This window comes from Schistocerca serialis, chromosome 3 (assembly GCF_023864345.2).
Source record: "Schistocerca serialis cubense isolate TAMUIC-IGC-003099 chromosome 3, iqSchSeri2.2, whole genome shotgun sequence".
NCBI lineage: Eukaryota > Metazoa > Arthropoda > Insecta > Orthoptera > Acrididae > Schistocerca > Schistocerca serialis.
The window spans coordinates 1,022,744,788-1,022,756,151 of NC_064640.1; the positions used below are offsets into that span (position 1 = coordinate 1,022,744,788).

Genomic DNA, 11,364 nt, shown 5'->3' on the forward strand with positions numbered 1-11,364 from the left:
AAACCTTCCTAGATCTGCCATGTCTTACTGTTTTATCATAGAGCAACACTTCATCACCCACAGTGAATTCATTTGGATTCTGTCATTTGTCATATTGTTCTTTAGTAGTCCTTTAGTGTTGTATTATCAATTTCCTTGCTACGTTATGTGCTTCTTCGATTCTAGCTCTGTCTGTTCACATATTACTCATAGTAATAACTTACCTTTGCTGATTCTTATTGCAATATTCCTGGTATGTTTACCTTTGTTCCATACATTAATTTAAAAGCTGTATACCTGGCACTACTGTGTGGTGTTATGTTGAATACAAAAACTGCATATAGTACCCACTTGTCCAATGAACTTAGAATCCCTGTCACAAAGTGCTCAAGTACTCTATCAGTGTATGGTGATGTCTTTCTAGCACACCATTTGATTCTGAATGCTATGTCATAGTGTGTATTGTGCTTATATGCAACTATTTACAAATTTTACTAAAAATATGACTTAAGAGATTTGATCCTTGGTCTGTTAAAAGCACTGAAGGAATTCCATATCTTAAAACCATGTATTTCACAAATACTTCTGCACTGTTTAGGTATCTTGCCTTTATGGGTAAAGCTAATGTAAACTTAGTTAAATTGTCTTGGGTCAACACGTATCTGTTTCCTGTGCTTGGTACCTCTAACGCAAAAAACTTGTTCAGGTGAACATCCGCAACTAGGAACATATTTATAGAATGAAAATCCGCTTCAGTTGGCATAATTTTCTTAATTTATTCCATGAGCAGGTTTGAAGCTTAAACCTTCATCTTCAGGTGCTACCAAATAATTTTGAGAACTTGTGTGTTGTGCTGTCTAGGGGGAGGGGGGCACTATGGTTGCCGGTCCAATGCTCCCATGTATTTGTTTGACACAAGTGTGATCCCCAATGACTGACTGGCCCGACCGCCAAACGTTTATGTTCTCATAATTGTACTCTTCGAGCTTAAGTCTTCACTTCATTAGTTTGACTACAGAAGTTTTGAACTAGGATCTTTCTCACTGAATATCCATGTTAATGGCTTATGGTCTGTTACCACCATAAACTGTTGTTCATATATGTGCAGTCAGATCTGTTTCACTGCATGTACTATAGCCGACAATTCCTTCTCTGGTGCTGCAATTTAATTCTGTCTCATTTAGTGATCTAAATTTGTAGTGGGCAAGTCATTGCCAACTTTCTTGTCTTTTGACAGAACTGCTCCCAGAGCTGCATTGCTCACATCTGTCATCACTATGAACGGCTTGTAAAATCAGGGTACTAAAGTAGTGATGGATTAACTAATTTCTCCTTTAGTTCCTAGAAAGCATTGTTTTGTATTTTACCTTTTTTTTTGTAGCAGTTCATGAAGTGGCATTGTGATTTTCCCCAACTGTGCAATAAATTGTTGGTAGGACCCAGTTAGACCTAGAAACCCTTTCAGTTCTTTTGTTGTTCTGGGCTGTTGAAAGAATTTCACCTTTTCCACCTTTGTCATGTCCAGTGAGATTCCCTTGTCTGCAAAACAATGACCTAAAATGATGTCACTTCTTTTCTTAAGAATTCACATGTATATTCTTCTACCTTTAATTTGTGCTTTAGCAACTTATCAAGAATGAAACAGAGATTCTTATTATGCTCCTGCAGGATTCTTCCGTAATACATTGTATCATCTTGGTACGTTAAACACTTTATCCCTTGCGGACCTCACAAAACTGCATTCATCAGTCATTGAAAACAACTTGAGGTTTCTTCCAGTCCCATTAGCATTCGTTTATACTCATAGTGCTGATAGTTTGAGCTGAATGCAGTATTATCTCTGTCCTTCTCATCCATCAATATTTCACTGAATCTGCTTGCAACATCAAGCATTGAGAAGTACTTTGCCTGCCCTAGTTGGTCAAAGATATCGGACATATTTTGTAGCAGAAATGCATCATCTGCTGTGATGTTGTTTTTCTGTCTGTAGTCCACAATTATTCTCCACTTCTGTTGGGAACTTGCATCTCTTTTTTGAAACCAACAATACAGGTGTGTTCCATTCCCTCTTGCTTTTGACAGTTATCATCTTTCAGCATTTGTTCAATCTGCTCTTTTAAGGCCTCTTTCTGTGCTTCGGGTATTCTTTATGGTCTAGCATTCACCATCTTCCCTGCGTGTTCTGGTGCTATCAATATTCTGTGTGTCGTCGTGGCTGTATATGACAATTTGTCTCCTGGTAGATGGAATACATCTCCATATTCTGTGCAAAATTCTGCTAATGCATTCTTCTTTTCCGTATTCATATGATCCACTCTCAGTTGTTTTTGTGGAGTACTAGCATGACTTCCTGTCCTTTCTACAGTTTTTTACTGTCTTTTATTTCATGCACCTTTGCTAGACACACTAATTCTTCCATCACTAATATGATCTTTTGTAATTGCTCTTTGTTCTCTGATAAATTTGTTGCACTTACTATGCACATGCCATTTTGCACCCTCACTAACGTCTCTGGTCGTACACTCCATTAGACTATCCTGTTTGAGGATAAACATTTCACTTTCACTATCTCGTGGTACTTTACCCTCCACATTCAACTGCATCATCATTTCCTCACATGGTCCAATTTCCTCACTGGACTTCTGATAATCTCAAACTCACATACTTTCAGTTTCTCCTTCACTGTTTAGGTGTGTGCCCCCTGCCCGACCTCCGCCCCCCTGCCCGACCTCCGCCCCCCTGCCCGACCTCCGCCCCCCTGCCCGACCTCCGCCCCCCTGCCCGACCTCCGCCCCCCTGCCCGACCTCCGCCCCCCTGCCCGACCTCCGCCCCCCTGCCCGACCTCCGCCCCCTGCCCGACCTCTGCCCCCACCCCGCCCCCCTGCCCGACTAGCTTTCACTGTTCAAAGCATTCTGCCTCTGATTTTTTTTGGCTTTCCATTTTGCCCCCACCAGTCCCTCACATGACGTGACGCTGAAGGTCTTCCACCACCTCATTGGCTCCAATTGTGAACTTCTCTTCAGTGGGTTTCCAGAGGCTGGGTAGAGGGAGAGAGGCATCTCACACTGTATGTCACACACTGTGTCCTAAGCCTGCCATTCACTTTTCATGATGGCTTGGTGTCTGTACCGAAGACTGACTCTCTCTCTCTCTCTCTCTCTCTCTCTCTCTCTCTCTCTCTCTCTCTCTCTCTCTCTCTCATCCCATGCTTTCTGTCTAGCCAGGAAATGCTGGCCCCACTATTATTGTTGATAAACATTCATTTGGAGCTCTGCATATCAGTGTTACTCTGTAATGTTCTTGGGTCAATCTGTGGTCATAGCTTAGTGTCTTCACTAGTACCTGGCTGGCTCACTGGCTTCCCTGTGACTTTTCCTTACCAACTATTTTTCTACAAGACTTGGCTGTTTGCTTCCATGCCCCACATATCAAATTTGACTTGTTTTGCCTTATCATTTATCACATAGTTGTTTACCTACCTTTTTAAATTTGTTTTACTAATGTAAACACAATTGAATGTAAATATAAAAATTATACTCTTGTGCTTTGTAGATAACATCTTCACGAGAAGTGGAGTTGCCAAAACTTCAGGGACTTGTACTGCGAGAGATTATCCTTGTCAAAATGGAAAATACAATGACGAAAATAAAATGCATACTCCACTCTTGCCCTATGTTAACTAATAAAGAAAAGAAGGTATTCATTTTTCAAACAGAAATGCCAATACTACGCACAAGGGTTCTGAATTGGTGGAGCCCTTACTACCCCCGCAAGGCTAACTGTCCCTAGAGGTAAGTTGTTTTGAAACACGACATCTAATTTTTAAACACCTAAAACCCTGTTAAAATCCATGTTACTTTTACTGCCAGTGTGACCTTTACATATAGAAAAGATATATAAAATGTATAATAATGTTTCAAGATAAATGTTGATATGTATTGCAGTTGTTTCTAGAATGTATGTGAGAAAAGATTTATCATCATTCATTTATACAGCCAGCATTCTCACAGAGTTCTTTTGGTGTATGTAGAGAAGAGTATTGGGAACCAAGTCTTGTTATGTTGATAGTACAGATGTCATTGTGAACAGGAAGCTTAGCATAGACAACATGTTTTTTAAACTCCCTAACAAGTGTACTCTCATTGCAGGGGTTGAGCACAATTTGGCTAAAAATATCCAGCCTGGAGAGCCAAATTCTATCACAGGATTCAACAGCACAAAAGTGTAAATTATCAGTGAGCCCTAAGATATTACTCCCTGATCCACATTCAGCATCCATTCTTGATAAGTGTTCTCTGAAAGGGCATTTTTGTTTAATTGATCATTAAATATCCCTAGTGATAAGCTGTTTTCAAAAATTACATTTTAAAAACCTGTTAAAATCGGTGTTACTCCCATTGTGACTCATATATTTAGAAACAAGAGCACAAAAGCATAACTTATCTGTGTTAATACAAATAATCCCAGTGTTGTTCCTGTAGAATGATATTCATTGATCGATGTTCAGCATCCATTCTTGATAAGTGTTTTCTGAAAGGGCATTTTTTTTTTAATTGATCATTAAATATCCCTAGTGATAAGCTGTTTTCAAAAATTACATTTTAAAAGCCTGTTAAAATCGGTGTTACTCCCATTGTGACTCGTATATTTAGAAACAAGAGCACAAAAGCATTACTTATCTGTGTTAATACAAATGATCCCAGTGTTGTTCCTGTAGAATGATTTTCGTTGATCGATGTTCAGCATCCATTCTTGACAAGTGTTCTCTGAAAGGGCATTTTTGTTTAATTGATCATTAAATATCCCTAGTGATAAGCTGTTTTCAAAAATTACATTTTAAAACTCTGTTAAAATCTGTGTTACTTTGTTACTCCCAGTGGACACATATATTTAGAAAAGATATATAAAACATGTAATAATGTTTCAAGATAAATGTTGATATGTACTGCAGTTGATTCTAGAATGTGTATCAGAAGATAATAAATCAATAAATATATGTATTCCATTCATGAGTTTCACATGTTCATGTTTGCCCAGTTTACATTAAGCACATGACTGCTTTGATGGCATAGGTGATGCTTGCGACCAGACTGGAGTAGGTGGTGGTGGTGGTGGTGGTGGTGGTGGTGGTGGTGGTGGTGGTGGGAGGATGTATGGGACAGGTCTTGCATCTAGGTCTATTACAGGGATATGAGCCATGAGGCAAGGAGTTGGAGTAAGGATGGAGGAGGATATTGATTAGGTCCAGTGGGCAGCAGTGTACCACTGTGGGAGTGGTGGGAAGGATAATGGGTAGGATATTCCTCATTTCAGGGCACAATGACAGGTAGGCAAAATCCTGGTGGAGAATGTGATTCAGTTACTCAAATCCTGAGGGGTACTGAGTCATGAGGGGAGTGCTCCTTTGTGTGCGGACAGTGGGACTGTGGGAGATAGTGGGTGACTGGAGAGATAAGGCACAGCTTTGGTGGGTAATTTCAGACTGTGAAGGCCTTCGTGAGACCTTCAATATATTTGGAAAGGGACTGCTCATTACTATAGATGAGACGGCCATGGGTGGCTAGGATATATGGAAGGGAGTTCTTGGTATGTAGTGGGTAGCAGATGTTAAAGTACAGATATTGCTTGTTGTTGGTAGGGTTGATATGAAGAGGTGTGCTGATGTCAACATCAATGAACATGGCTTGTTGAGTTGGGGTGGACCAGGTGAAATGAATGGGGAGAAGATGTTGAGGCTCTGGACGAATATGGATAGGGTGTCATCACCTGCAATCCAGGTCACAAAGACTTTATCAATGAAACTGAATCAGGAGAGGGGTTTGGAATTCTGGGTGGTTATGAAGGTTTCCTCTAGATGGCCCATGAATAGTCTGACATAGGATAGTGCCATGTCACACCACAGATTTGTTTGTAGGTGATGCCTTAAGAAGGTGAAGTAATTGTGGGTGAGGATATAGTTGGTCACGGTGACTGTGAAGGCGGTTGTAGGTCCGGAATCAGTTGGACATTGGGGAAGGTAGTGTTCAACTGCAGCAAGGCTATGGACATTAGGGGTGTTAAGGTAAAGAGAGGGTGTGTCTACAGTGCCAAGGATGGCACTGTGTGGTGAAGGAACAGGAACTGTGGAGAGTCAGTGGAGGAAATGGTTGCTAACATAGGAGGTTAGCTAATGGGTAATAGGCTGAAGTGTTGGTCTATGAGAGCAGAGATTCTCTCATTGGGGGCACAGTAACCAGCCACAATGAAATGTCTTGGGTGGTTGGGTTTATAGACTTAGGAAGCATGTAGAAGGTAGAAGGGCAGGGAGTGGTTAGGTTGAGGAGATACAGACTCAGGGGGTAGGTTCTAAGAGGACCTACGGATTTGAGGGGAGACTGGAGATCCCATTGGGTTTCAGAAATGGGGTCACTGTGGCAGGTTTTGTAGGTGGATGAATCTGATGGCTGGGGGAGTGTTTCCTCCAGGTAATTTCTGCAGTTCAGAACCACAGTGGTGCAGCCTTTATTGGCAGGTAGGATTATAAGGTCAGCATTAGCTTTTAGGTGGTGGATTGCTGTTCTTTCTGCTGATGTAAGGTTAGCTTCCATGTTGAAGGTTTAGGGGAATGTTAACTGCAAACTCTTTTAATGTTGGTTTATCATTTGTCCTCAACAGTTGTATTTGTAAGCATGCAATTGCAAATTCTGCTCTAGGACTTGGGGCATTGTTGAACATCATAGCTGTAACTGTCTGGCAGCAGTACACGTAGACTTTCTGGGAGAATGATTGAAAGATTTTCTTACACACTCAGAGTTTTCCTCAGGTATCCTTGGTCATCCACCTTTGCTATGGATTGAAATTCCATATCCAGTTAGCTATCGGGTTTCTTTCTCTCAAATAGATTTGTGTGACTAGTATTAACTGTGCGTGAAACTCTTTACTCTAACTGAAACTAATGAAGAAGATTTTCAGTGTCATCCTGATTGACCTGTGATGATGTAAAACTTGTAAAGAAGAGATGATATATGGCCTGTTCATGGTAGTGTGGCAGGCAGCAGGCAGTGTGTCACAAACCGGTCATAGTTTCCTTTTAAGCCATCTATGTGAAGAGAAATACATGTTGTATTTCTTTCAAGTTTTTGATGATTCGCTATTGAATGTGGGCATTCCGACAGAGGATGTGCATGTAGTATCACCATTATGCTTGTGCCTGAGTGCCAAAGGTGGAGCAGTATTTGAAAGGCCACTAAATGTGACAGAGGTCACTCATATAGTGGCAGCCTTCGTGTGTGCGCCTCCGTGCCACTTTTTATTGATGTGATGTCAACTAGCAACCTCCAGTGCAAAACACTTGTGTGAAGATGGCGTAATGGTTCTCAGCTGAAATATGGCAAGAAGTCGACATCATCTGGCTGCAATCCCGAAACTTGATAGAATACTTTTTACGCCAGGAAAATTTCAACACTCACAACAGATTTAGCATACATTTTGTTAAATATCAATCCAGGTCCAAGTAACTATATAACTGTAGAATAACACGATGATTGCTGCACACCAAAATACGGTAAAAATGGCAGGTTGGTAAGCAAAGATGAAAAGATTGACTGACTGGTGAAATGACTATCATAAGGTATAGATTCATTTATAGGCTTACCAAAATGCCCTTGCCACAACATGTCTCTGTTCACCCTTTCATCAATGTCTCCTAGCCTTACACCAGCTCCTGGACTTGCGCTGATGTCGTCTGGCTTTTGCCACAACCTTTTTTAGCCCTTACGCCAACATCTTCTAGCCCTTCCACCAATCTCTCTAAGCCATTGTCCAGCTTGTCTCAGTCCTTGCCACTTCAGTCTTAGCATTTGCCTCAACTTTGCATAGTCTTTGCTTCAAACTTTTGTATATGAGACAAACAACAGAAGGAGATTGGTGATTTTAAATTCAGATCAGTACAGACCACCTCTACCAATTACATGAACATACCACTGTGCTCTCTTCAAATCACTACTATGCTTTGCAGTCAGCACATTGGCACATAGACTGATGTTGGTCCCAAACACAGTGTTGGTCAAATTATTGCAGAGAAGTGTCCTGCCCAGACTATTGGGGGCTTTTGGCACTGCTTATAATATACCTGATGGATATTATCCTCAAATAAAGAGCTACAATGCACCAGTTAAGGATGGGGAGACTAGAGCGTGTAAATGCAGTTACCAATGTACCAATACTTACTAAATGTGAACTCATAAGCTGGTGGATGGATACATGGTGAAGCGAGTGGACACAAGTGATAAGGGATATAGACTACATGATTTTATCACTGACCTAGGGGAGCTGCTAAGAATGAAACATACTGATCCCAGCCACTGTATGGTACATTTCTTAACTGGACACAGACCTAATCCCACGAACATACACTATGTGAGTCTGCGTCAGACATCAACGTGTACAAGCATGGAAAGAGGTTGCCCGGGACATATAGTATTATTCTGTGGGCAATACAGGAACACAAGAAAACACTACACTTAAGACTACAGTAACACAGTACCACAAATCTACACGATAATTAGAAACGAAGAACAATGGACTCATCTGAACACACTAACAGACGAAATATCCAAAGCCACATGTGAAGAGTACATATGGGCAAGAACTTATAGACAGTGAGCCTACATAAAATCCAATGACAGATTCTAAAGTGGTACACGAAGAAGAAGAAAAGAAGAGAGAAACGGATAACGGACGATTGAACTTTCAACTTTTAACCTGGTAAGACTATCAAAAATATTCAACGACATTTGCATGTGCAGGCAAAATAATGCAACAGTGCACACTGAACTTTAAAAGATAAATAATGTAAGGAAATGGAAGCTTATTGTTGCATAAGGTGTCATAAATATGTACACTGTAGAATAGTGCATGAAATAGACTACCATTAACCTCCTCCTAACATAACAAGTAATTGTGACTGACAGCCAATGGTTCGAAGCAACCGTTCTGAGCTATTCACTGCCAGTCACAACTGTTGATGGTACTAAGTCATCTAACATGCATCCTATTTTATGTTTTATTCTTTTTAAAAAACAAACCGACTTATTTAATTTCCTTTTAACCTTAGTATTCATTTATTCAGTTACAAAAATGTTGTGGACAAAAACAGTAAAAACAGAGATAATGCTCAATACCTGCCTCCATGTGACAGGACATGACAATGATATGATCGGACATGGGTGCTGGAGGGAGTTGTAACGGTGCCCCATAGACCCCATAACCGATCATAGTGGCTAAGTGGCAAATTAAAAACCCAACGTATGGAAGAAGTTGATGGGTCATTAAAAATAAAGCAGCAAGGGAAACAAATTCCTTGCCCCAATATCTACTAGTCCTTGCACCAAAGCCAAATGCAGCCCGTAGGCCGTCGGCATGTGGGACGAGTTAGCTAACGTTAACATGGTGCTCCGCGAATTCTGTGATGTCACTTCCTGTTGTTACTCGTTGAGAAGCCATTTCATCACATGAATCACAAAATAACTTCTGTGATATTTCTACAACTTGCCACGTAAAGTAGAACCCATGGAGATAAGAATAAATGGAGATGGCACTACGTATCCCAAACGTACTACATTTTGAAGCCATGGGGGCATGGCTTCCCGCCATGACACACTGACCAAAATGTTGCCAGTGTGCATAGCGCTGTGTGTATTTACAGACACGAATTGCACCATATACGCATGTAACATCATCAAATTGGTTGTTTCATAGTTTTTGTTTAAAATTAAATCTCATAAAGGCGAAATCTCGCATCTCTTCTGTTTGAAAATAGTTTTTAATGCAATATTACGAATAGCTAGAATATGCCAATCTTAAATGTAAATGATACAATTTTGTTGATTTAGTAATAAATGTGTATCACAAACTTCGGTTCTTCTTTAGTTATTCTTAAGATTGTCTGATACTACAATCCGATTGAACGAATCGGTGCTAGATTTACGAGAAGTGACAATGTCTTTTCCTTCTTCTCTTAAGTGGTATGCAGCAGCTCTAGTGTGGGGCTAGTACACTCTTTTCAGTAATAAACAAATCAATTGCGGCAGCAGAACTTCCAACATGACATGTCTGTTAGCCAATGCAGTATAACAGTGTTCCAATTTTCCTCTGTTGTGGGAGTCATTTTAATATTAAGGAGTTCTAGCTATTGCTTACTTACCTTATGTTCCAATTTCTTATTTTGGTATGAAAGAGATTTCTTAACAGTGCAACAGTGTCCCATATTTTAGGTAACTTAGGCATAAACCATTACATTGAGCTTTGTTTACTTCGTTCCCTATTTTATAATTTTCAGTCTTTTAAATCCAATCCTTTCTTGTCAAGTTGACAGGAAGTTACTGTGGTACAAAATGAAACGATGGAGAAATTAAGACAGTGATCATGGACCAGAACCGTATATCAGAGTTTTAGAAGTGTGGTATGCCCCAATAAATTAGCAGAAGCTTAATTGCTTGCCAATGACAAAATTTTATTAACATTGAAACTAGGTTTTGCTTTTGAAGTCGTCGTCCTAGTAAAAATATGGGCTATATATTCCTTATTCATTCATAAAAGGTATGGTAACTGGGAGGAACGAAATAATCGATGGATGGAACTATGCAAGTAAAACATTTGTGACCGACACTGTCTTCAACCTAGGGGTTTTTCCGTCCTAACTGAAACATTAGGTGGTGTATTCAGAATTTTATTCCAGCAAAAAAGCTTTTCTTGATTTGTTGTTATCCATTTTATGTTGAATTGCTTGTTATTGGTCTACAGAAAAATTATTACAATGTGACTGATTTCAGTTAATTCCTTTTTTCACAAGATTGTAGAATTTTAAAATAACAGTTCTATTTAAAAAAATATTACTATATAAAATTGCAACATAAAGGTCCACATCAAAACTTAAATGTACTGATAAATGTGTGTCCATTATTTTGAATCAGATTTCACCAAACAATAGAACTGAAACCATTACAGATGGAACTATGCAAGTAAAACATTTGTGACCAACACTGTCTTGAACCTAGGGGTTTTGCCATCGTAACTGGAAACGGTATTACTGAAACCAAGCATCAAAAACCCAGAAGCGTGAGCATTGCTACACAAGACCTTATTTAGGTACTGGTAATGAGACTGTGCTTATCTGATATAACCAAAAAACCTTAGATGCTCTCAGCATTATAGGGCCACAAAAACATGGTTAATCAAACCACCTCCAGAGAGATGGTGGAAAGGTAATTAGGCTACTAACAAAGACACACAAAACATGATTTTCCAACACTTCTGTAAAACAACACTACTTGATTTCGATATCAGAAGTACAGAAAAGAAATTAAGTTCTCGCAGGTAGCCACAGTTGCAGCCTGCATTCACT

The 11,364-nt window shown here is 39.9% G+C and overlaps 1 protein-coding gene across 2 annotated transcripts in view; it reads left to right on the forward strand.

Annotated features, from left to right (window-relative positions):
• The window catches only part of LOC126471481 (transmembrane protein 183-like), a 279,480-nt gene extending 274,962 nt beyond the window's left edge, over window positions 1–4,518 (forward strand). For both annotated transcript variants that reach the window (XM_050099683.1, XM_050099684.1), the window contains 2 exons: window positions 3,534–3,772; window positions 4,130–4,518. In XM_050099683.1, the coding sequence (XP_049955640.1) occupies window positions 3,534–3,664 (131 nt within the window). In that variant the 3' untranslated portion in view covers window positions 3,665–3,772; window positions 4,130–4,518. The remainder of the gene's footprint in view (window positions 1–3,533; window positions 3,773–4,129) is intronic.
• Window positions 4,519–11,364: the final 6,846 nt, after the last annotated feature.